Source organism: Myxine glutinosa, chromosome 7 (assembly GCF_964187855.1).
Source record: "Myxine glutinosa chromosome 7, kmMyxGlut1.1, whole genome shotgun sequence".
Lineage (NCBI taxonomy): Eukaryota > Metazoa > Chordata > Myxini > Myxiniformes > Myxinidae > Myxine > Myxine glutinosa.
Genome location: NC_136267.1, coordinates 141,201,183 through 141,228,559, shown reverse-complemented (window position 1 = coordinate 141,228,559; position 27,377 = coordinate 141,201,183). Strand labels below are relative to the sequence as shown.

The 27,377-nt window shown below is 47.2% G+C and overlaps 1 protein-coding gene and 1 long non-coding RNA gene across 2 annotated transcripts in view; one reads left to right on the top strand and one right to left on the bottom strand.

Annotated features, from left to right (window-relative positions):
* The window catches only part of LOC137431693 (potassium voltage-gated channel subfamily A member 3-like), a 97,969-nt gene extending 84,851 nt beyond the window's left edge, over positions 1–13,118 (bottom strand). The window contains exon 1 of the mRNA XM_068123313.2: positions 11,676–13,118. Coding sequence (XP_067979414.2) covers positions 11,676–13,013 — 1,338 coding nt within the window. The 5' untranslated portion in view covers positions 13,014–13,118. The remainder of the gene's footprint in view (positions 1–11,675) is intronic.
* A 542-nt stretch (positions 13,119–13,660) lies between these two features.
* LOC137430644 (uncharacterized) lies at positions 13,661–26,771 on the top strand. The gene is made up of 3 exons (XR_010985137.2): positions 13,661–13,729; positions 20,557–20,662; positions 25,697–26,771. It is a non-coding gene; the product is annotated as an uncharacterized LOC137430644 (long non-coding RNA).
* The last annotated feature ends 606 nt before the right edge of the window (positions 26,772–27,377 follow it).

Below are 27,377 nucleotides of genomic sequence, written 5' to 3'. Positions count from 1 at the left end.
AACCCCATGTAGAGTAAAATGGCTGGGCAAATAAATGGGATATTGTTACAAACATCTCTTCTCTTTTTCAACACTTCGGAAATACTGATTTAGCAAAAAAAGGGTTTAAAATGACCCTTTCCGAAACAATCTCAGCTGGCATCCACCCTCCCCCGATGCACCACCCCATTCCCTACCTGTTTCCAGTGGATGCCTGCTTTTAACATGAAATGATTTTCAAAATGAATTTTTCAGGCTCATTTCCTCTACTAGTAGCAGAATGCAGAGAGGTGACCAACTGTCTGTGCTGTGAGAGCAACGGTCCAAGACACTTAGCTTCATTGCTGGAGATCCCAATGATTTTGAAGACCTTGCTTTCCATGGCATCAAGAAGGGCAAGGTGTAAGGCAGGGGCACCAGCCAAAGCAGGGATCAGCACACCATCAAGCTGTGAATTAACCGTGTAGGTTCTCAAAAGTTCAGATTGGCCAAGGAAAGACCTTGCATGACGAAATATATTCACTTAGCGGCTGTCTTTGGAGGCCATCTTGGAAATTGGTCTGCCCAAGAAAGGCCATGGATAATGGTGAGGCTTCAAGTGGTTTGTTCAGGAAGTAAATGGAAAGGTTTGTTTAGGAAGTAAATGGGAGGATTTGTTTAGGAAGTAGATGGAAGTGTATTGTTTAGAAAGTAGACAGGAGGGTATTTTTTCTGTGTTTGTTCTGCCATCACCCCATCTCTCAGGATTCCATATATACGAGGCTCTCCATAAACATTGACACAATGCTCTCCTCTCACCCTGTTCACTCTTCCAAATCTATTGAGACTTTAATTACTGCCATGCCAACTGCATGCCAACTGGATATATATATATATATATATATATATATATATATATATATATATATATATATATATATTTACGTTTGTGGGGGGTAGGGATACCTTAGTCCATGTAGAGTGTATAGATTAGTGTGCTCCGACTGTTGTGAAGAAGAAGAAACCTCAATGTATCATAAGTAGGGAATTTGTGTAGACCGGATGTCGGGTAAGCTTGTATCTCCGTCCCCATCAGAGGGGTGGGGCTTGTTAATTAGCGAGGGATTATGGGCAATTGATTCCCTGTTTGTAATTGCCTCTGTAATTTATTCCTCTGTTCCTTATGACACCGCACTAGACACAGAGCCAGAAATCGCCCTTTAAACACAATAATTCAAAAACCAACTGGAAATCAGGCATGAAGCAGTACCGTGGATAACACCGACTTGGTGAGCACAGAGGACAGGCAGCTCCGTGGAGATACGCCCAAAGAGCAGTGATTGGTCAGGGATTTGATTGGCACAGAGGACTGATAAGAAGGGACGATGGGATTGGTGGATCAGGCGTGGATGACATCAGAGCCGCGCGTACAAAACACTTGGAATGGCGGACATTTCGCCTTCTCGGTTTGGGTCTGGTGGTGGAGGTTCTTGTGCTGACAGCTTCTCGTTTTTTCTCATTCTGGACTTTGTTAGTGAACGGTCGCATTTTGGCTCTCTCGGCATCGACGTCCTCTCGCCCTTCTCGTTTTGGAACTGGTGGTGAACGGTTGCATTTTGCAGTCTTGCACAAAGAGGATTCATCACAAACGGCCGTGTTCAGAGATCTTACCAGTGGCCGTGAGGAGGACAACTTGCTAGTTAGTGGTCGTGAGGAGAACATCTTGCTCGTGGTCGTCAGGAGAAAGAGCCATGCACCGAGAGCTGCGGTTTCCCGCGTGAGGATGACGAAATAAGCACGGCTGAAAGAGTGAACTGTGCACGGAGGTCTGGTGTATCCCATCCACGCGCTGCGCGCCAACGAACATGCGTTCCCTGCCAAGGCCTCAGACGATCTTTGACGATTCCTGACGAGATACACAAGCCGATTTGAGATAAGTTCCACAAAATAACACATATTTATTTTCAGTTATTTTATCCTTTGTTTGTATTCGAGTCTGTATGTGGGAGCGATCCAATTAGGAATTTAGTTTATCATGTATTTTCTTTGTTACCAGCATTTCTTTCATTAAACCTGTTTATTTTTGTACATTTTACTGCCGTGTTGTTTGAGTTAATTTATCCAGGTGTGAAGACTGCCGGTGGGATCCATAAAGCTAAGCGCTTACGGCACTCTCTCCCCGTGCATATAACGAATATCATCGTATTGAATTGAACGCCTTGGAGTGTAAAGCTCGTTCGGCAATCCGTTTCCTTGGAGGATTTTAATCACCAGGAACGCGACTATATATATATATATATATATATATATATATATATATATATATATATATATATATATATATATATATATATATATATATATATATATATTACTAGTACTTTTTTATACATCATGTTCATCAGACAATCACAAACAAAACACCAAAAAGAAACCAGAGCGACAAAGAGCAAAGTTACTTTGTCAGATTTGCCCAAACAGCTCTGTCAGCTGCGGCGGATTTCAGTTTGTCTGTATGCAGCCCAGTGTCGCTGCAGACAATATTAATCAACGTCAGGTTCGGCCGACCAACTCTCCTTTCTGATGGCTTCCAAAGTAGGACACTATTTGCTGCTTCTTCATGCCGGAGGACATGACCCACCAATCTCAAATGCCTCTTCCTCACAACATCAGAAATTTTTGCCAAATTACCATATAGTACAATGTTTGTGACGTGGTCTTGCCAACTGATGTTGAGTGTTTTACGGAGGAGCTTGGTGTAGTTGCCATAGATTTTACGTGTCATGCTACTCGTCAGCATCCACGACTCGCACCCATACAGTAAGATTGATTCAACTGTAGCTTTACATAGCCGGATTTTGGTGCTTCGTTGCAGCGGGGCACGCCAAACTTTCTCAAGCTTGTATGCTGCTGCCCACACCTGTCCAATGCGGCAGCTGATGTCATAGGCAGTGTTAGTATATGAGCCAAGGTGTTTGAGGTCTTGAACTATCTCGAGCACTATTACACAGTTCCCATGTTAGTTATATATGTATATCAGTGCATGGCCGAGCAGCTAAGTCATTGTTTAAAATCACTAGATTTGCCAAGTCTGTTAATTTTCCAACACACATCTCCCCAAATGGCAACCAATAATTACTGGACCTTGTCATCTCAAACTTGTCCTGCTCCTCCTCAGTTAGTTTAAGCCCTTCTGGCCATGTGTCCGAGAAAATGGGCATCTCTTTGGCAGTGGTAGGCAGTTGTAGGCAGTTGGCAGTTGTATTGTATGTGGCAGTTGTATTTTTGGTGCCCAACGTGCCGACATAGTATATATGGCAATTTGGTAAGACTTATTGGTGTGGCCTAAAATCCATTCTCTCCAGTCATAAGTGGTCCATGGCATGAGCTCCTAACATTGATTACTCTTGCAGTTTATTCTACAACAGACAAATCTTTCTTCTTCATAAGTTCATCCCATCCCACGTTCAACTTTTCTGTTTATCTCGACTCTGGTACGCTGATATATGTGGTAAGGCCATCACAAGAAAACAACTTCCATTGTCCAACAAGAAAACAACTTCCATTGTCCAAATGGAAGGCAAACCTTGCAGATGGCAACCTTCAATCTCTCCACCTAGCTTGGAGCCATTGTGTATCTGTCCTACAAAAAGCCAGGGCCCAATATTAGCCTCATATGCTATCCGAATGATGAAGCCTCTCACATTCCTCCAAAGCCTGGTCAGAGCTGGTAAAGTCTTCTCTAGTACATAATCCTCTTTCACTCCTTCCCTCATAAAGGACGGAATCATGTTAGACAACTACTCATGAAAAATAAGAATTACTTTACTCCGTCTTCACTCTAAAGGCCAAGGTCCCAAATTCATCCCGTCCAGTACAAACTATTTCTCCCATTCCAGAATGTTCCCTGTCATAATGGAGAGGTCTCCTACCCAGATAGACAACTAGTTGGCAACCAGTTATGATGGCATAAGCTCTCTAATGCTCAGAATCTGTGCATCAGCCCTATGATAACCTCTCCCTTCTCTCTCTTTCACAGGTCATTCTTTAATGAGCAACTTCCTCAATTTTGTAACATTACAAACATCACTCCTCTGCATAAGAAAGCATCCATGAAACTGATCCCCTCAACTAGCCTTCTCCCCATAATGAGCAAAATGAAGGAGTTTATCATTGCAGCCTACCTCAGCACAATCTCCTCCCTACCTGCCTAATATCTGACAACCGGGTTGGCTTCCTGACATGGCTATCCCACCTCGGATATGTTTGTTACTCCTCCTGACACAGCAGTTGATGGATACCCTGAACCACCAGCAAGAGGGTAAGACCATCTCTGAATATCCCTCAAGCCTTTGACACTGTCACACATCTTGGTTTAAGTCACACATCTTGTCTTATTTTTGTTATTCAAAGCTCCTTATTCAGTTAATGTCTCTTGTGAGATTTCCTCTTGGAGCAAAACAATAAGTGACCCTTGAGTGTGTCCTTTGCTATGATGTTCCCTTCTGGTGGGGTCCACAAGGCAGCGTCGAAGATCTATGTTCATTCATTCATTCTGTATGCAGCCTGCGACTGCTGGTTGTATCATTTCTGGGAGCATGGCTGTGAAGCTGATGCAGTACCAACTATAGGTTAGGGCAGGAATTTGGAATTTGGCTGGAGCTTGTGCTTGTTTACTCTTTGCAACTAATGCCAGCAGACGGGATGCCAAATTTAACGTCCAGAGTGACGGCACACAAACTGACGAATCACCCTGCCTGTGAAACACCAGGATGACAGTTTGTAGCCGGGCCAAGATTCAAACCCAGTCAAGACAGCTTAGAGTCAAGTGTGCATACCTCTAGGCCATCCTGCCAGCACAGTACCTATGCTAGTTTTAATATATCTCAAGGATATATCTGATTATCTTGAAAACCAACATCACAATTTTACTGAAACTCCACCCTGTGTCGAACGATACATTACTCTTGTGAAAGTCCGGCCACTGCTCAACCCCTTTAAACACACCTGGAGAAAATAAGTCTATTCTCAGCTACTTGGAACATGATGTTCCACCCTGGAAAGTCACATACTTTCACATTGACTGCAAGTATCGGCAATCAAACTATAAAATCCACTTATCTGGCCAGGCACTAGAAGTGGTACAATCCCTGGAACCTCTTTACCTCACTAACTGTCATAACCTTTCGTGTGAGGATCATATCACTAAATGGCATCAAATGTATGCTCTGTAGAGCTTAGGCATTCTTGTCCCACATTGAGCTCTTCATTAAGTACAAAACTTTCATTCAGAGCTCCATGGATATAGCTCCCCACTTCGGGTTGGTGCTCCTGCTTTCCTCTTTGCTCCTCTTAAAGTGGTCGAAAACAACGTTTTCTTTCAGCATTGGAATCTCAAAATAAGAGGCAGATTCTCAGGAACTGAGTCTCTCATACTAGCAGAAAGTTAGTGGGCTCTGTATGTAATACAAGCTTACATCTGGCCTTGCTCCTCCTGTCCTTTACTACCTCTGCCCGCTCATAGCCACCCTCAAGACACCCTCACCTGCTTGTCCTCCCCCAAACCCGGCTGGCTGGCGATCCTGGGTTCATTCATCCCTGTATCCTCCTGATTGCAACATCGTCTTCTTGTGTCGGTTGTTTCATCCTCCTCATGTCAATTTTTAAAATGCGCTGCTGCGCTCACCAATGCACATCCACAACGATCTCCTCTACACATACCGATTCTTGGGCATTGTTCAACTTTGCCATCAAATTATGTTACTCGTTTTTATGTCATTCCTCCTTGCCTCGTTGGAATGTCCATCCTCACCATTCCCTTTGATAGTCTGTAAACCTGTTGCTCTTAGTCATTTAGCTCTTTCATTAGCCTAGACTCTTTTATAAAAAAGTATAAAACTAGAACAGCATTTGGGAGAGCACATACCTCTACCAGGCTGAACATTTTACGTTTTGTATTCCACTGACAGGCCGGATCTGCATCCAGACTTGAACCAAAATTGAATCAGCTTCTTCTTGTCACCTACCCAACATACCTCCCATAACTTTTTGAGATATCGTGCTATATATCATTTTTGACCCTGTATCTCAATGTTGAAGAATCACTTATTAAAACTAGATGGTATTCATAGATTACTTACCCTGCGCAGTCAACGTGGTGTGAGCCACCTCTTATATTTTTGAATGTTCCTTTTTTTTTTTATCCAATATAGCTGCCAGACCACGTGAGCGATGACATCATAAATTTATATTCTCTAAATAATTGTTGCATAGATCATGCTCAATTAAATTTCAAACTGATCATACTAAGCGTTGTCCCTGTCGAATTATGACGTCATAATTATGGCACCAATGACGTCATCGTTAACAACACCTATTTCCAATATGGAGTTATTTACAATGAGCCACGTTTCAATTTTTAAAATGCTGACATGGCACACACTTTACTTTACTGAAATGCAGACACAAATGTTATATTTTCGTCAAAAATCGTTGGAATTTAGCCAAATCTGTTTTGGTCGTGTGTTAATATACCTCAGCGATTGACAAATCTGAAATCAGAATTTGATTTGAGGTCAAAATGACCCCGTGAGGTCGCTTCATACTTTGCCTGCTAGTCATGTGCAGTGTGATCATTTATTCCATGCCCAGCCTAGAACTCTTCTTCTTCACACTATAACAACTTCTAGCTTCTAGACCGTACATCCAATCATCTTGAAATTTTGCAAACGTGTTACACTTCATGACCTCTACTAAAATATAAAGTTTCACGTCGATAAATGAAGCGGTGCAAGAGTTATAAATTCTTAAATATTTTCGTTTAATTATTTATATCTGCCAAACCACGTGACCTTTCGCAAATTCCAAAAGGTCATTTTAGTAGACTGATATGCTGAACACATCTGTGAAGTTTTCCCTCAACAGGATCAAAAATGAGGGAGGAGCTGGGTTTTAAAAGTGTATGCTTTAAAACGTCATAACTCCGAAACCATGTGACGCATGCGTCATGCTCGCTTAATTTTTTTGTTCGTCATGGGTATGTGATTCTGCCTGAAAAGATTGGCCACGATCTGTTCAGGCGTTTTGGAGAAAATTTGATTTTAGTGGTTTTTCAGGCTTTTCACTCAAAACAATATAGCGTCCAAACCACGTGACCTACGACGTCATTTTACTTTTATTTCTGCATCAATTTATACCGAGAAGATGCTTAAGAAATTTCATCCTGATCGGATAAAGTTTTTTACTTGTCGAATTATGACGTCATAATGGCGGCAGCTATGACGTCATCATTCACATATGCTATTTCGCATGGAGAGGTCTTTGCAATGAGACCTGTCTCAATTATTTCTGTGCAGCGGTTTTTGAGATATAGAGGTGCAAAGTTTTTTGGTTTTTCCAAGATGGCGCCCTACCACGTGACCTGTGACATCATAATATTCGCTAAAATATTCTACAGGAGGAGGCCCTCCTATGGTGAAAATTTCATGTCACTCGGACCAACGGTTGCCGAGAAAATGAATTTTTTAAATGCAGACACGCACGTACGTAGGTACGTACCCGAATGCTTAACCCTGCATTTCGCTTCGCGAGCGCAGGGTAAAAATGAAAAATTATTGTATTAGGATCCATATCTGTTCACCAAAATCGATTGAATTTGTCCTTGTCACACCCAAACCTGTCCAACAAGTTTCATCCAAATCTGTCCATAACTTTGAGTTATCCTGCTCACAGCCAAACAAACAAACAAACAAGAAATATGTCATGCATAGCACAATACTTGCGAAATTCCTGATATATAAGTTGTTGGCCTATGATGACCTCAAAAATGGTGGTTGAATTTAGTGACCTGGTTTGCAAATCCTCTTCACATTTCAAGTCAATCAGATGAAAATTGAGGATTTTAGAAACTTGGCCTATGTTGACCTTTTGGCCTACGTTGACCTCAAAAATACTTGATGATTGAATTCAGTGACCATATATGCAAATCCTCTTTATATTTCAAGTCAATCGGATGAAAATTGAGGATTTTAGAAATTCGGCCTATGTTGACCTTTGGCCTATGTTGACCTATTGACCTTTTGACCCCAAAAACAATATGCTTCTTGCTAATGACCAACTCTACCGTTTGGTGAAGTTTTGTGAAGATCGGTTGAAAATTGCAACCTGGAGGCGACTGACATACAGACAGACAGACAAACAGTCAGACAGACAAACAGACAGAATAACGCACAAGACCAACCAATATACTCGTAGTTGAAAATTTTTCGATTTTCGCAAGTAATAAACAAGAAATATGTCCTGCATAGCAAGATACTTGCGAAATCCCTAAAATAAGTTGTTGACCTTTGGCCTATGTTGACGTTTTGGCCTATATGAATCTCAAAAATAATTGTTGGTTACATTCAGTGACCTGACATGGAAATCCTCTTCAAATTTCATGTCAATCGGATGAGAATCGACAACTTTAGAAACTCTGTCTATGTTGACCTTTTGACATTTCGACCTCAAAATTAATTGGTGGTTGAATTGAATGACCTGATATGTAAATCGTGTTCAAATTTCAAGTCAATGAGATGACAATTTTAGAAATTTGGCTTATGTTGACCTCAAAAGTATTTGATGATTTTCATTTGCAGACCTGATATGCAAATCCTGTTCAAATTTCAAGTCAATCAGATGAAAATTGAGGATTTTAGAAATTGCATGAAAGTTGTTGAACTTTTGGCCAATGTTGACCTCAAGAATAATTGGTGATTCAGTGGCCTGATTTGCAAATCCTCTTAAAATTTCAAATCAATCAGATGAAAATTAACAATTTTAGAAATTTGGCCTATGTTGATCTTTTGGCCTATGTTGACCTCAAAAGTATTTGATGATTTTCATTTGCAGACCTGATATGCAAATCCTGTTCAAATTTCAAGTCAATCAGATGAAAATTGAGGATTTTAGAAATTGCATTTAAGTTGTTGACCTTTTGGCCTATGTTGACCTCAAGAATAATTCGTGGTTTAATTCAGTGGCCTGATTTGCAAATCCTCTTAAAATTTCAAATCAATCGGATGAAAATTGTCAATTCTAGAAATTTGGCCTATGTTGACCTTTTGGCCTATGTTGACCTCAAGAATAATTGGTGGCTTAATTCAGTGGCCTGATTTGCAAATCCTCTTAAAATTTCAAATCAATCGGATGAAAATTGACAATTTTAGAAATTTGGCCTATGTTGACCTTTTGGCGTATGTTGACCTCAAAAGTATTTGCTGATTTTCATTTGCAGACCTGATATGCAAATCCTGTTCAAATTGCAAGTCAATCAGATGACAATTTTAGAAATTTGGCTTATGTTGACCTCAAAAGTATTTGATGATTTTCATTTGCAGACCTGATATGCAAATCCTGTTCAAATTTCAAGTCAATCAGATGAAAATTGAGGATTTTAGAAATTGCATTTAAGTTGTTGACCTTTTGGCCTATGTTGACCTCAAGAATAATTGGTGGTTTAATTCAGTGGCCTGATTTGCAAATCCTTTTAAAATTTCCAAATCAATCGGATGAAAATTGACAATTTTAGAAATTCGGCCTATGTTGACCTTTTGGCCTATGTTGACCTCAAAAGTATTTGGTGATTTTCATTTGCAGACCTGATGTGCAAATCCTGTTCAAATTTCAAGTCAATCAGATGAAAATTGAGGATTTTAGAAATTGCATTTAAGTTGTTGAACTTTTGGCCTATGTTGACCTCAAGAATAATTGGTGGTTTAATTCAGTGGCCTGATTTGCAAATCCTCTTAAAATTTCAAATCAATCAGATGAAAATTGTCAATTCTAGAAATTTGGCCTATGTTGACCTTTTGGCCTATGTTGACCTCAAAAGTATTTGTTGATTTTCATTTGCAGACCTGATGTGCAAATCCTGTTCAAATTTCAAGTCAATCAGATGAAAATTGAGGATTTTAGAAACGGCATTTAAGGTGTTGACCTTTTGGCCTATGTTGACCTCAAGAATAATTGGTGGCTTAATTCAGTGGCCTGATTTGCAAATCCTCTTAAAATTTCAAATCAATCGGATGAAAATTGACAATTTTAGAAATTTGGCCTATGTTGATCTTTTGGCCTATGTTGACCTCAAAAGTATTTGATGATTTTCATTTGCAGACCTGATGTGCAAATCCTGTTCAAATTTCAAGTCAATCAGATGACAATTTTAGAAATTTGGCCTATGTTGATCTTTTGGCCTATGTTGACCTCAAAAGTATTTGATGATTTCCATTTGCAGACCTGATGTGCAAATCCTGTTCAAATTGCAAGTCAATCAGATGACAATTTTAGAAATCTGGCCTATGTTGACCTCAAAAGTATTTGATGATTTTCATTTGCAGACCTGATGTGCAAATCCTGTTCAAATTGCAAGTCAATCAGATGACAATTTTAGAAATTTGGCTTATGTTGACCTCAAAAGTATTTGATGATTTTCATTTGCAGACCTGATGTGCAAATCCTGTTCAAATTTCAAGTCAATCAGATGAAAATTGAGGATTTTAGAAATTGCATTTAAGTTGTTGAACTTTTGGCCTATGTTGACCTCAAGAATAATTGGTGGTTTAATTCAGTGGCCTGATTTGCAAATCCTCTTAAAATTTCCAAATCAATCGGATGAAAATTGACAATTTTAGAAATTCGGCCTATGTTGACCTTTTGGCCCATGTTGACCTCAAAAGTATTTGGTGATTTTCATTTGCAGACCTGATGTGCAAATCCTGTTCAAATTTCAAGTCAAGCAGATAAAAATTAATGATTTTAAAAATTCGACAAAGTTGTTGACTTTTGGCCTATGTTGACCTTTTGACCTCAAAATCAATAGGCTTCTTGTTAATGACCACCCCTACCATTGCGTGAAGTTTCGTGGAGATCGGATGAAATTTTGACCTGTAGGCGATTGACATACAGACAAATAGACAGACAGACAGAATAACGCACACGACCAACCAATGTACTTGAAAAATCTTCGATTTTCGCAACAAAAACAGGAGTGAAAGCATAACCAGGGGTGGCGAAATCCACAGAAAATGTTCCAGAAAATAACTTTCAAGACAGCTAAGCCAAGACAGTTAAGTTAAACCGACACAATATGTTTCTGCGAAAGCAAATCTGTTTGTACAGATTTTCGATTGAATGAATGCGCAATAAGCTCACTTAACGAATTGCCTCGGAGCTGCTTGTGGCATACTCCCTTAATCTGGAATCCCCGTGGGAAATTTCGAAAGTGGATCTCACTTCTTGGTCACGAGTGAGACACCAAGGATTTAATCAATATTTAGTTAAAACATTGTCAATTAATTCACCCTGGATGAACATGAGCGTCTGACGCCAACCACAAAGGTTAATTGTGGAGTCGCAAGAGCCTGGCTTCGTTTCAGTGTCCTTCAATAATTAATGCGTCTGCAGCGTCACAATGTCTGTGTCTGCGTCATATAATGCAACATGCGAGGTTTTATCAATGGAAAGAAACTTTTTTTCGTGGAATTCCCTTTCAATCAAATGACCTTTATATAGTGAGTGGCTCAGACAGGTGTTGCTTTACCTTTACAAATATCCTGGTGTTTTAGGTATGTATAACGATTTTTATGAACATGAGCGTGTAGTTGTTGGACAAACGTTATTGTGTGGAATAATAAGGTAGGGGAAGAAGTGGAGCGTAGATAATTATTGGCAATTCTTACGCTCGAGGAGCTGTGGCTTTGCTTGACAGGCGCGTGACTTGGGGTGCTGGACACGTGAGCGTACTCCATGTCGTCTTCGCTCTCCGTCTCACGGTGGTAAAAGTAATTAAAATTCGATACGATTACAGGGACAGGTAAAGCGATGGTCAGCACACCGGCGATGGCGCAGAGGGAACCCACGACCTTTCCTCCGAGCGTGACGGGCGCCATGTCTCCGTATCCCACGGTCGTCATGGTAACCACGGCCCACCAGAACGAGTGCGGGATGCTCGTGAAGAGGGTCTTCGGTTCGTCGACCTCGGCGAAGTACACGGCGCTGGAGAAGAGGATGACACCGATGAAGAGGAAGAAGATCAGCAGGCCCAGCTCTCGCATGCTCGCGTTCAAAGTCTGCCCGAGGATTTGGAGACCCTTGGAGTGACGCGAGAGCTTGAATATCCTGAAGACCCTGACCAGGCGGATGACGCGCAGGATGGCGAGGGACATGGTCTGCTGACCGTCGCCTTGCTGCTTCGCCAGCTCCATGCCCAGCGTGATGAAGTACGGAAGAATAGCAATAATGTCGATGATGTTCATGATGTTCCTGAAGAAATCGGGCTTGCTGGGACTCGCGAAGAATCGCACCAGGAGTTCGAAAGAGAACCAGACGATGCAGATGGTCTCCACGATGAAGAACGGGTCGGCGAAGGTGTTTTCTCTGGATTCTTTCGCCACCGTAACATTGTTCGTGGAATCGTCGTCTTCCCGGAATGCTGGAAGCGTCTCCAGGCAGAATATGATGATGGAGATCAAAATGACGAGCACGGACACGATGGCGATGGCCCGCGCTGTGCTGGAGCTCTCGGGATACTCGAACATGAGCCACACCTGTTTCTGGTACTCCAACGAGGGCATGGGTCGCTCTTCTTCCTTGATGTAACCTTCGTCTTCGCGGTACTTGAGCATCGCCTCATCCCCGAGCTCATAAAACTTGATCTCCTCAGTGAAAATGTCGAACGGGACGTTTGCCGGTCTTCGGACGCGCCCTCCAGACTGGTAATAGTACAGGATGGCATCGAAACTCGGCCGGTTACGGTCGAAGAAGTACTCGTTGCGAAGAGGGTCAAAGTACCGCGACCGACGCTCAGGGTCTCCAAGCAACGAGTCCGGGAACTGCGCCAACGTTCTCAGCTGCGTCTCGAAGCGAAGACCGGACACGTTGATTATGACCCGTTCGTACGAACATCCGAGCGCGACGTCCAAGCTGCTGTGGCTCCGGAACGCGTCCGAGTCCAAGCGAACGGCCTTTTCCATCTCCCCGCCGTTTTCACCGCCGCCTCGTGGTTGTACGACGGTCATCGTACGAGCCGGGACGCCTCGGACATCGCTGTCCTGAACGCGCGGCTCCTCCGGTCGGTAAGCGCGACGTGTCCGCCGCCGTCCCAACGGGATCCTCTCCCGCGCTCCCGCACCTTCTCATCCCACTCCTCCTCCTCCTTCCTCTCCGAGTCTCCATCTCCTCCCTCGCGCGTCTCTTTCCCGCGCACAACACGTGGCGCTGTCTCAGGGACATTCAGGAAAATTAATGAACCGCCGGTGGAACGGCTCCTCACACCCCCAAATGACCCGCGTTCCCAAGCACTCCCTTTTTCCAGGTTATTGTGATTTGCCACCGCCCTTCGCTCCCTCAGCCCTTTTCCTTTCTTTGTCGTTGGTTTCCTCCTTTTCTGTTTCATCCCCGCTTTCCCCTTCCCCTCCTTGCTGCGTTTCCCTTCCATTCTGCTCCAGCTCTTCCACGAGCCTCGACCATGCATACAAAGTAAATAAATAAATACCAGTGTGGTGCAATCAGGTGCTGTGGTTGGGGTTATGGAGAGCAGAGTGTTATGGGTGATGCAGCAGGTCATGGGACTGCTGCTGTTTCCCCACTGATCATACAATTTCACGCTTCCACATGTTTCAGATATTCCCAATCTTCGGACATTTGTCTCAAAGGTGGATAAAACTTCATCTCCTCGGTGAAAATGTCGAAGGGGATGGACGTGTGTTGCTCTTCGGACATGCCCTCTGTTCTGGTAATCGTATGAACAGATAAATGGGGAATGTGGTGCAATTATTGTGATTTATCATTTACCTGTATATTTCTGTATGATTTATCAAAACATCAAGTGTATATTTGATATTGGAAACACCCTCCGCTCTTCCATCCTTCCACCAAGCCCCTCCCCTCTTCCATCCTTCCACCAAGCCCCTCCCCTCTTTCTTCCTCCCACCAAGCCCCTCCCCTCTTCCATCCTTCCACCAAGCCCCTCCCCTCTTTCTTCCTCCCACCAAGCCCCTCCCCTCTTCCATCCTTCCACCAAGCCCCTCCCCTCTTTCATCCTTCCACCAAGCCCCTCCCCTCTTTCTTCCTCCCACCAAGCCCCTCCCCTCTTCCATCCTTCCACCAAGCCCCTCCCCTCTTTCATCCTTCCACCAAGCCACTTCCCTCATTCTTCCTCCCACCAAGCCCCTCCCCTCTTCCATCCTTCCACCAAGCCCCTCCCCTCTTTCATCCTTACACCAAGCCCCTCCCCTCTTTCTTCCTCCCACCAAGCCCCTCCCCTCTTCCATCCTTCCACCAAGCCCCTCCCCTCTTTCATCCTTCCACCAAGCCACTTCCCTCTTTCTTCCTCCCACCAAGCCCCTCCCCTCTTCCATCCTTCCACCAAGCCCCTCCCCTCTTTCATCCTTCCACCAAGCCCCTCCCCTCTTTCTTTCTTCCACCAAGCCCCCAACCCCTCCCTTCTTCCTACCTTCCTTCCTTCTACCAAGTCCCCTCCCTTCTTCCTTCCTTCCTTCCACAAAGTGCCCTCCCCTTTTCCTTTCTTCCACCAAGTCCCCAGCCCCTCCCTCTTCCTTCCTTCCACCAAGACCCCTGCCCTTCCATTCTTCCGTCTTCCATCCTTCCACCAAGCCCCTCCCCTCTTTCATCCTTCCACCAAGCCCCTCCCCTCTTTCTTTCTTCCACCAATCCCTCAGTCCCTCCCCCCTTCCTACCTTCTTTCCTTCCACCAAGTCTCCTCCATTCTTCTTTCCTTCCTTCCACAAAGATCCCTCCCCTCTTTCTTCCTCCCACCAAGCCCCTCCCCTCTTCCATCCTTCCACCAAGCCACTTCCCTCTTTCTTCCTCCCACCAAGCCCCTCCCCTCTTCCATCCTTCCACCAAGCCCCTCCCCTCTTTCTTCCTCCCACCAAGCCCCTCCCCTCTTTCTTCCTCCCACCAAGCCCCTCCCCTCTTTCTTCCTCCAAACCAAGCCCCTCCCCTCTTTCTTTCTTCCACCAAGCCCCCAACCCCTACCTTCTTCCTACCTCCCTTCCTTCTACCAAGTCCCCTCCCTTCTTCCTTCCTTCCTTCCACAAAGTGCCCTCCCCTTTTCCTTTCTTCCACCATGTCCCCAGCCCCTCCCTCTTCCTTCCTTCCACCAAGCCCCCTGCCCTTCCCTTCTTCCGTCTTCCATCCTTCCACCAAGCCCCTCCCCTCTTTTTCCCTCCCACCAAGCCCCTCACCTATTTCTTTCTTCCACCAATCCCTCAGTCCCTCCCCCCTTCCTACCTTCCTTCCTTCCACCAAGTCTCCTCCATTCTTCCTTCCTTCCTTCCACAAAGATCCCTCCCCTCTTTCTTCCTCCCACCAAGCCCCTCCCCTCTTCCATCCTTCCACCAAGCCACTTCCCTCTTTCTTCCTCCCACCAAGCCCCTCCCCTCTTCCATCCTTCCACCAAGCCCCTCCCCTCTTTCATCCTTCCACCAAGCCCCTCCCCTCTTTCTTCCTCCCACCAAGCCCCTCCCCTCTTTCTTCCTCCCACCAAGCCCCTCCCCTCTTTCTTCCTCCAAACCAAGCCCCTCCCCTCTTTCTTCCTCCCACCAAGCCCCTGCCCTTCCCTTCTTCCGTCTTCCATCCTTCCACCAAGCCCCTCCCCTCTTTCTTCCTCCCACCAAGCCCCTCCCCTCTTTCTTCCTCCCACCAAGCCCCTCCCCTCTTTCTTCCTCCAAACCAAGCCCCTCCCCTCTTTCTTTCTTCCACCAAGCCCCCAACCCCTCCCTTCTTCCTACCTTCCTTCCTTCTACCAAGTCCCCTCCCTTCTTCCTTCCTTCCTTCCTTCCACAAAGTGCCCTTCCCTTTTCCTTTCTTCCACCAAGTCCCCAGCCCCTCCCTCTTCCTTCCTTCCACCAAGCCCCCTGCCCTTCCCTTCTTCCGTCTTCCATCCTTCCACCAAGCCCCTCCCCTCTTTTTCCCTCCCACCAAGCCCCTCACCTATTTCTTTCTTCCACCAATCCCTCAGTCCCTCCCCCCTTCCTACCTTCCTTCCTTCCACCAAGTCTCCTCCAATCTTCCTTGCTTCCTTCCACAAAGATCCCTCCCCTCTTTTTCCTCCCACCAAGCCCCTCCCCTCTTCCATCCTTCCACCAAGCCACTTCCCTCTTTCTTCCTCCCACCAAGCCCCTCCCCTCTTCCATCCTTCCACCAAGCCCCTCCCCTCTTTCATCCTTCCACCAAGCCCCTCCCCTCTTTCTTCCTCCCACCAAGCCCCTCCCCTCTTTCTTCCTCCCACCAAGCCCCTCCCCTCTTTCTTCCTCCAAACGAAGCCCCTCCCCTCTTTCTTCCTCCCACCAAGCCCCTCCCCTCTTTCTTCCTCCCACCAAGCCCCTCCCCTCTTTCTTCCTCCAAACCAAGCCCCTCCCCTCTTTCTTTCTTCCACCAAGCCCCCAACCCCTCCCTTCTTCCTACCTTCCTTCCTTCTACCAAGTCCCCTCCCTTCTTCCTTCCTTCCTTCCACAAAGTGCCCTCCCCTTTTCCTTTCTTCCACCAAGTCCCCAGCCCCTCCCTCTTCCTTCCTTCCACCAAGCCCCTCCCCTCTTTTTCCTCCCACCAAGCCCCTCCCCTATTTCTTTCTTCCACCAATCCCTCAGTCCCTCCCCTCTTCCTACCTTCCTTCTTTCCACCAAGTCTCCTCCATTCTTCCTTCCTTCCTTCCACAAAGATCCCTCCCCTTTTCCTTCCTTCCACCAAGTTTCCTCCCCTTTTCCTTCCTTCCACCAATACCCCCAGCCCCTCCTCCTCTTCTTTCCTTTCTTCCACCAATTTTTTTTGAAACTTGGCATATGTTATCAACTCCTCACGGGGTATATAGGGTAATAGCAATGATATCATCGGTGAAGTAGCATTCCAGCAATAATTGGTTGAATTGAAATCCTTATTCAGAAATCTGAAACTTCATTTATCTGATCTATGACCCGATGTGAATGAAGAATTACATTTGTGATGTACATAACCACCCATGCCAAGGAAATATGACATAATAGGGTGCATGGATGATACGGGTATAGTATATGGGCCATAATAGTGGCATGTTCAGTTAACAATGGTATTTTTTGTTCAGAATGAACGCGTGAAGTGAGACTTTGTGCTCTACGAGTGTCGTTCTCGTTTACTTGAGCAGTTTGTTCCACACACATTTTATAGAGGTTAATTTACAATAATAAACACATGTGACTGTTGTCACTGATAATTGGATGAATTTACTCTAACTAGTACACCCACTCCCCACGGAAGCAGCAAGAAGGGTTGTGTTATTAACCTCTGTGGGCTTTGGGGTATATAGATTACAGTAGATCTATGCTCAGGTCCATTAGTCTGTGGTGGACATGATAAGAATAGATTTCCTCACGGATGTGGGGAATCCTCCAAATTCCTTTCAGTTTAGTGTTAAACAGCAGTAGCAACTGTTTAAAAAGGTAATAATTTGTGTTTGTGATTTATCATATTTTTGACTTCTGGTAGGGGCCGTTGCCCCCACGAAACACCCCAATAAGTTATTTCTACATGTTAACACAGCATTTGTCCAAGGAGTAAAATTCTCTGGGGATTGGGGGGTATTGACCCGATGTGAATGTATTAATAGTATTATATATTAATGTTTTATGTAACATATGCCGAGTATTAATATTTTTTGCCATACCATTAATATTATTCTACTAGTACCCTACTGCAAAGCCGCAATGAGCTGGCGAAGCCAAAGCCTCTTGCCACTATTTTACCCATCACTATGGCATCAGGAGGTTAGGTAGTTAGTAGTAGGTAGGTGTAGTAGGTACCGTACCTAGTTCAAAATGACACCATTTGCATTCTGGATGAGATTAAAATTTATAAAACTTCCTTCTTGATTAATTCGGTGAATTCCGTCTCAACTTCGGATATTTCCGGCCGCGAAAAACTATCCCCTACGGCCGCGAGATTTCTAAAAAATAATTCTTCGTCAATTCTAGAATATTGACGCCGTTTTCAGCCTCTGAAACGGTAATAAGCTTTTTTGAAATATTTTTTCAAATACTCGAATCTCATTGGTTCCGTTTTTGGTGACGATTTTCGTTGAAGATAACCAGGGCCCGTGTGGGCCCGGGCAACTAGGTTGGTCTTAAAGTATTTTAATTACAAATTCGAGGTGCATAAGTTTGTGAATCAAAAAAAGACGGGTGAAACAAACTCCTATTGAACTTTTTCGCAATTTTTTATGCATACTTCCGCATCCGCAAGTTGGCGGCCTCCATGGAGCGATTTGGTGCGTCAAAGCTTCGAAATTCTCTAAGGATTCAGGAAAATCTGGCTTTTCAACATAATACGTACGCGTTCATTCACAACACCGGCTTCGCCGGCTATTATCATTAGAATTGTTATTACTTTTGTTATTAAAAGCTGCCTTGGAAAAACGCCACGATTGGCTATCTTAATATGGATATACACCTCAACACACAATCCCCTTGGCACAGAAAACCCCCTTGGGGAGGGCGGAAAATGAAGTTGGTACAGCCTCCATTGTGTGACACTTTGTCCTCCTGTTAAGTTTGGCTGTGATGGAATAAGTAACCACTGAATGTATCGTGGTCAAAGAAACAGTCAGACAGACAGACAGACACCCCATTGCGGATTTTAGTGTGAAAGTATGAATATCTTTGGAATAACACCAATTTTTGCACAGTACTGTATTGTTGTTTCTTTTTTTTTAATGAGAAAAGTATTTTAGAAATGAGTAATTAAAACAAACAAAAAACAAACAAACAACCGGAATGAAAACTGAGTACTACCTTTCAGCGTGCATCATTGGCGAGTCCCCCTTCGGTGCCCGGCAATGACGTCAAGCAGCGCCTGGAGATGGCATAGGAAAGGGGGGGTGTACAACAAACAAACAAACAAACAACCAGAGTGAAAACTGAGTACTCCCTTTCAGCGTGCGTCATTGCCGAGCCCCCTTCGGTGCCCGGCAATGACATCAAGCAGCGCCTGGAGATGGCATAGGAAAGGAGCGGTGTACAACAACAATTCAGAGTAGTATATTTTATTTGTATATGTGACCAGGGATGGTACGTCGGAGGCAGAGATGCGGAGGATGATTCTGCGGGGTGCGAATGCTTTGAGGAGGGTGGAGCAATTGATGGCAGACACCAAAATATCAACAAAACTGAAAGGGAACGTTCTGGTGTGTTGAGTAACGCCGGCCTACCTTTAAAATCTTGAGATGGTGGCAATGACAGAGGGATAGCAACAGAGGCTGCAGGTCGACAAGAACAACTGGGTCGAAAGGATTGCTGGAGTGGAGAGGGTGGGTCGAAGAAGGATGGATGAACTGTGACTGTGAGGAGATTGCTGTGAAATAAGCTTGATGGGGAGATTTCTTTTTTTAAAAACCAGCTGAAGTAGGCTGGTCACATAGTGCGGATGGGAGAAGAGAGAATGACAAAGAGGGCGAATAGGTTGTGTCCTCTGCATCTCTTTTCCATCGTTTTGTAGGCTGTACTATTCAATGGTGACATATGATGCTTTCCCTCCAATTCAATCAAGAAATATAATGTTTTGTTTCCATCCAAGTACAGCTCTCAGCAGCTTCCCTGAAAAATATATATCTCTGAACAGCTTCCCTGTCACCATCACTCCAGGTGAGTTGCTGGTGCTTGTATGAAATAACCTATATTACATCACAATGCTCACCTTTCCCTGCTCTCATTCCTTGCTTGAGCTATCATATCATCTATCTATGTCTATCTATCCATATGTTTACCATTTACAGGCCATATAATTCCATGGTGATATATGTTCCTTTTGTTTCCATTTAATCAAACAACTTGAAGGACCAATAAGACATTAATAAGCGTGCACGACACTCTTCTTGCAGATATATCGTATTACGACGTAAGTTAAATTTGGGACAAAAATGATATTTTCTAGAAACCCAATAAGACATTAACTTCCTAAAACATCTGGATAAGAGGTTTTCTTTGTCTCAAAAACTCAACTTTTCCAACCCTCTCAACCCCATTCCTGTTTTTTCCACCTATATGTGGCCAACTACCTCCGACCTGGAAAATTTATGTCACTCACAAAAATGGCTTGAAAACGACCTTTCCAAGTACTGCTCAATTGCGTCGCCTCTTATGATATCAAATCTCATCAAACCAATTCCATTTTGGAGCAATGCTCAAAATCAAAAGCAAGAGGTCTGATCAGTCTCATTGGACATTTGGCTTAGATTGATACCATGTGGTACCTTGTAAACCTCACCATCCTGGGTATCTACAGTCAAAAATAGATTGCAATAGATTGTAATTTATTGACACACAATCTCTTTCTATTTCAATTTGAACCAGTATTCCTGGATCATGGGTCCTCTAAAACAAACAAAAAAAATCTTCTTCATATCAATGATCTCACCATGCAACTTTACAGTGTTTTGTACTTTTTTGCTGATTACTTAACTACTTGTGTTGCTCGATGTTGTGAATGAGCAAACTTTGCTGCACTTGTTCTTTCCCGGATTATTTTTCATTACCTAATGGTCTTATTGGAGTTGTCAATTATGCCTTCTAGGATGAATGCGAGAGTGGGCAAGCAGCCCAGAAAGTGTCCGTCTGAGTCTGCAACAATGAGCTGTTTGAACCCGACGCTTGCTTCCACACCAAAGACTTTAAAAATGGTTCGTGCTGCTTCCTTGCTTGATGCTCAGCATTTACAATGGATAGAGCATGGACCAATGATAATAAATTGGCAGCCATATATTGCAGGTCTCCTCCTGTGTTGAATTTCCTTGTAAGGAAACACGATGAAGCATCACCTCACCACACCTGCGTTCAACATAAACAAATAATTATATATATATATATTGTGGCGGACACAATGTCAGTGGGCAATAATTCCGCGCACCAGTGGGTGGCGCGAGTGTCCGGGCGTGGAAGCGCAGCTCGGGCCACTCCCGGAGCAAAGGCGTCGCGAGGCGCAGGGTGGAACTGAGATACATGCCCCGCCTTTCGGCCGATCGGCCATGCCCGGGGGCAAGTCGTGGCCTCGGGACATATATGCGGGCTCGAAAATCGAGCCCGCCCAGTGCTTACGTGCGAGCTGTTAATAAAGTGTTTCAGTTTGTACAACGCGTTGTGGCCTACCTTCTTGGCAAACGAATTGTGTGTGCACAGCACCACACTGGTGACCCCGACTGGTTCAGCCGCAGCTGACCCCGGAACGCGCCATGGCTACCAACGCTGTCGCCATCAAACTCCCGGAGTTCTGGGAAGCGCAAGCCGACGTTTGGTTTGTGCAGGCCGAAGCTCAATTCCAGCTCCGGGGCATCACGGCGGACGAGACCATGTACTACCACGTGGTCGCCGCCCTCGGGCCCGGCAGTGCCGCCTGCGTCGTGTCCATCCTTCGGCGCCCGCCGGGCGCCCACAAGTACGCGGCGCTCAAACATCTTCTCCTCGCCACGTTCGGGCTCACGGAGGCCGAACGCGCCGGCCGCCTCCTGGACCTTTCCGCCCTCGGCGACACACGACCGTCCGTTCAGATGGATTTTATGTTGTCCCTTCTTGGAGACCAGCGCCCGGATTTCCTGTTCCGTGCGCTTTTCCTCTGCCAGCTACCTGTGCAGGTGCGGCTCACGCTGGCCGGTTCGAACTTAACGGAACCCCGCGCCCTGGCCGGAGAGGCGGACAAATTTTTCGCGGCCTGCGACACGCCGTCGGTGTACGGTGCGGCCGTAGTGGATCCCGGTGCGGAGGCTACAGCGCCCCCTGCTTCCCTCGTGGCCGCTGCTACGCCCCACCCACAATCGAAATGGCCTGATAATCAACCCCGCGAAGTGCCGTTTCGGCATCACCGCCATCGACCTCTTGGGGCACCGCATCACCAGGCACGGGGCCATCCCTTTACCGGCCAAGGTGGAGGCGGTCAGGAGTTTCCCGCGCCCCCGCATGATCAAGGGGCTCCAGGAATTCCTGGGCATGGTGAATTTTTATCACCGCTTCGTGCCCCGCGTCGCCCAGCTCCTGCGCCCCCTGCACGAGGCCCTCCGGGGAAGCCGGGCAAAGGTGACATCGCCTGGACGGAGCAAAATGGCCGTGGCGTTTGCGGGCGCAAAGCTGGCCTTGGCCAACGCCACCATGCTGGCGCACCCGGCGCCCGATGCACCAATCGCCCTCACCACCGACACGTCGGACTACGCGGTGGGTGCGGTGCACGAGCAGTGGGTGAGTGGGGCTTGGCAGCCGCTGGCGTTTTTTAGCCGGCAGCTCCGCCCGCACGAACGCTGGTACAGCACCTTTGACCGCGAGCTGCTCGGGCTCCACCTGGCGGTCCGACACTTCCGCCATCTTCTCGAGGGCCGCCTGTTTATGGCCTTCGTCGATCACAAGCCCCTTGTTTTCGTGATGGCCAAGGTCGCTGAGCCATGGTCGGCCCGGCAGCAACGTCACCTCTCTGCCGTGTCCGAGTACACGACGGACATTCGTCACATCGCGGGTAAGGCCAACCCGGTGGTGGATTGCCTTTCCCGGTCCGTCGCACACGCGGTCCACCTCGGGATCGACTATGCCCGGATGGCGGCGGACCAGACCGCCGACCCCGACGTCCAGGCCTTGCGGACCGCCGTCACGGGCCTCCGCGTCACCGAGGTGCCGTTCGACGTCACGGGCACTGCCCTCTTGTGCTACGTCTCCCTCGGCCGGCCTCGCCCCATCGTGCCCGCTGGCTGGCAGCGCCTGGTTTTTGTCGCCATCCACGGCCTGTCCCACCCGGGCACGAAGGCCTCCCAGAAGCTCGTCGCGGCGAAGTTCATCAGGCATGGCCTCAGGAAGAACGTCCGCGACTGGGCCAGGACGTGCCTCGCGTGCCAGCGTGCGAAAGTCCACCGCCACACCCAAGCCCCGTTGGCCCCGTTTACGGTGCCCGAGCATCAGTTCGACCACGTCCACGTCGACTTGGTGGGAACTCTGCCCCCCTCGCGGGGTTTCACCCACCTCCTCACCATGGTGGACCGCACCACCCGGTGGCCGGAGGCCGTGCCATTGGCGGCGACGGCTGCGGCTGACGTCGCGCAAGCCTTCATCGCCACGTGGGTTGCTCGGTTTGGCGCCACCTCGGACATCTCGTCCGACCGCGGCCCCCAGTTCACCTCGGAGCTCTGGGGAGCAGTGGCGCAAGGACTCGGCGTCAAGCTGCACCGCACCACGGCTTACCACCCCCAGGCCAATGGCCTGTGCGAGCGCTTCCATCGCTCAATGAAGGCCACGCTCCGGGCCAGCCTCCGCGATGGCAGCTGGGCCGACAGGCTCCCCTGGGTCCTGATGGGCCTCAGGACGGCGCCCAAGGACGACCTGCGCGCGTCCTCGGCGGAGCTCGTCTTCGGGCAACCACTGCGTGTACCGGGCGAATTTATCCCCAACTCCACGGCCGCTTGGTCCGCGGCGCAACAGCGCTCCACCCTTCAGGAGACCGCCAGGAGGTTCGCCCCGGTGCCGACGGCACACCACGGTTGCTCGTCCTCCCACGTCGCCCCGGAGCTTCGCACGGCGGAGTACGTTTTTGTCAGGCACGACGCCCACCGTGCGCCGCTGTGGCCCCCGTACGACGGGCCCTTCCGCGTGCTGGAGACCGGGGACAAGCATTTCACCGTGGACATCGGCGGTACTCCAGATCGTATCTCCGTGGACCGCCTCAAGCCGGCGCACCTCAATCTGGACCACCCCCCGCAAGCAGCTCTGCCTCCGCGTCGAGGCCGCCCCCCGGCGGGCAGACCATCGGCACCCGCCAGCCCCGCCGTCCCGCTACCCCCCAGCCCTGCACGCATCGCCAGAGGGCGTTTCGGCCGGGTCATCCGGCTTCCCCGCAAGCTCACCCTTCAGGTGCGCGGGAATTCTGGGGGGGCGCGTGTGGCGGACACAATGTCAGTGGGCAATAATTCCGCGCACCAGTGGGTGGCGCGAGTGTCCGGGCATGGAAGCGCAGCTCGGGCCACGCCCGGAGCAAAGGCGTCACGAGGCGCAGGGTGGAACTGAGATACATGCCACGCCTTTCGGCCGACCGGCCACGCCCGTGGGCAAGTCGTGGCCTCGGGACATATATGCGGGCTCGAAAGTCGAGCCCGCCCAGTGCTTACGTGCGAGCTGTTAATAAAGTGTTTCAGTTTGTACAACGCGTTGTGGCCTACCTTCTTGGCAAACGAATTGTGTGTGCACAGCACCACAATATATATATATATATTGTTACGGACACGGCTAAAGATGTTGCTTGACCGAGCGGAATGGCCGCCGTGTTCGTACAGTTTACCCGATTACCCCCAACTCACCCGATTCCACTCGAACGTTGGCCAAATCGCGCTACGCTAAATCAATGATGGAAAGGACACAACGACTGGGATAGATGAAACGACGCAAGGGGTACAGTTCTCAAGACCTCCGGAGGAGGATATAATTAGTGGTGGAGAAAAGGGGTAGATTACAAGGTAGAGTGAGGTAAAAGACACAGAAGAGATAGGCACTTAGATACAATCTTATCTATCCCCGACAGACCACAGACAAACGGGACAAGGCTGACTTACACAGGGATTGATGGCAGGAAGGGACAGGCAGTCGATAGCACAAGGTGCACCTTGGCTCGGGGACAGGATCAAGCACGGTCCAAAAGATGCAGGGAGGCCTCACAGCGCTCGGAGGTGGCGTCTTTCTTCTCCAAGCTCAGCGCGCATCTGACGTCACCTCCCTCTTCCTGCGCATGCTCAGCGGGGAGTCACACGCCCTCGGCTGGTTGGCTCCGCCCCAGATGGGACCAGTCCGCCGCTTCTATTGGGTGTGGGGGTTACCGGGCTCCGCCCTTGACGAGGAGCTGACGGCGAGCCCCTACTTGGTAACCCCGTCGAGCACATGTTCGATGGCGGCTCGTTGGAAAGGCCTGGTGCCCTCCCAACACCCCCTACCAACCAAGCCGGAGTGAGGACGCGCACTCCCCGCGCCGCCGCCATTGTTGTTGTTGTTGTTGTTGTTGCTGAACCGTGAGGAAGAGCTGCGGGGAGGTATTGGGAGGTCCTAAACTTCCTAACGGTGCCATACAATCACATTCTGGTGCAACGAAGAGTCAGAATTAATGGAAACGATTCCGTAACTGACATAGACTAAGAATAACTAGCAAGATGTCCTATAGTTGTCTTACATGAGATGCGGTGAACCTGGGTGCGACATTTAATGGGGGAAATAGGGGAAGGTCGTGTCTACAGAGTGTTTTTACAGAAAATGGGACTAGGGAATGGGGGATTGGGGATAGTTGGGAAGTATTGAGGAAATAGGGGAATATTTACAAGCGGATATGGATGGATGTAAATCCCATATCCGCAACAATATATTGTTATATTTGTGCTGGTAGGTGACGAATCGCCATAATGGAGATAGGAATGTATAGTTTAGCATGGACGGTGTGACACGAAGAAGAAGAACCTCGATGTACATAAGTAGGGAATCTGTAGAGAATAAAATCGTATATGTGTCTCCATACGAGGGGTGGAGCTATGCTAATTAGGTAGGACTTAAGGAATTTATTTTATTTTGTTTTATTTCTCCCTGTGTTGTGTAATTGTGTCTGCATGGAGGGTCCCACACCTCAGCATTATAGTTACCTCAACTTTCATTTTTATTGCTTCAAGTATATTTCCATTAAACCATTATTTGTTGCATTTTATTTGTTGCAGCTCCCGGGCCGTTCAGTCCGTGCAGCTTGCAGAAGGTCCGCAGGACGAGCCGCCGCGTCAGTCAGCACAAACGACGATCCAGGTCGAATGAACGATTCAATGCAGGCGACGACTTTAGCTCAATCACCAGCACAAGGAAGGACGAACCAGCACGTCGGACAGCCAGCTTGAGGCACCACGACGAGAGGGCAGCGAGAGAGAGAAAAGTGCGATGGACATGGGTTTTATATCGGGTGGAAAAGCTTTCTAGAATGTTCCACGGCCTTCCATTGGCCGAGGCAACACTGGTAGATTGCTGGCGAAGTTTGCTAGGGAAGTGTCCATGACTTGATTGGTTGCTTAAGTGTCCACCACCTCTCATTGGTTGTTTGTGTGTCCACGATCTCTCATTGGTTGTTTGCATGTCCACGATCTCTCATTGGTTACCTGCTGGTGACATGGGCAGTTCTTTATGCCATGCCTACCACAGTCACGGTTGATCACGAGGACTGTGCTTGTAGCCACGCCTCCTTGCACATGAATCAACGTCTTCCTTCAACCAAACATAGGTTTGAAATCATGCCTAAACTCAACGCATATTTGCTTTAATTACTACACAATGGGAAGGGAGCTAATCTTTACATTTAATAAGAAATAACTGACTAATGCAGGCAACATGTTGTCGTGTAATTAACTAGAAGGGGTGTTCTTCATTGCAAAACCACAACACTGACCCCTCCTCTCACCCAGACTCGTCCCGAGTCGTCCACATGAGCGGCTGGGGGAGCTGGGCATTCATTTAACATTACCATTAGTGTGATACGAAGATGTGATTCCCCTAACATTTTGAACTCTAACCCCAATGTGTGCGACATTTTAAAACTAAATATGTCCCTCATAATGCGTTGAGAAACTACCTAACAGATTCACACCCACAACTTTGTACTGTTTGCGTATTGCCGGAATTTTGAAACTAAACACATATCCGGTGGGCAACATTTTTACATTTAACACTAAACACGATTTATTTATAAAAACTATGACCCAGGACATGGTCTCAAGGAATAAAGAATGGAGGCATTTTTTGCTGGAGTAATCTTGTGGCTTCTTGCCTTGGTAGGCTTCCTAACAAAACCGAATGGCCTTGACCGGTATACAGGCCATTGCAAGATCATAGGCCATCTAATTTTTCACATTTCCACACATGGGTCATTTTTATTTCATGAGCAGGGCCACTTGGCATGTGGTACAAATGTGTGGCGTTAATGCCACCCAACAGGTGGTCCATCCAGCAAGATGATGGGGGCAGCCAGGAGGTGCAACAGTAGAAATGTGTGGCCACAGAGCTAGTGCTCCATAACGGGTGATGGATGGCAGCAAGACGCTGCGACGGCAAGGTGAGTCCTCATGATGGTCCTGGATCGGGGAGGAAGACAAAGTGCAACGAGCACAAGGAAAGGGCAATGGTGGCACATGCAAAACAAAGGTAAATGAACGGGTGAGAGGAACGCCGGCAGAGTGAGCTCGAGCTCGGCCCTATCCGTACGCACCCCCACGGTTGACTACACCACCCCAGCCCTCCTTGTATTTACAACTCGTCTCTACATTTATTATTTTTTTAATACAAGATCGAGGCTCGTGTAAGAGCTAACACATTGAACATGAAAACATGCACAGACACATAAAACATGCATTGAAAGGA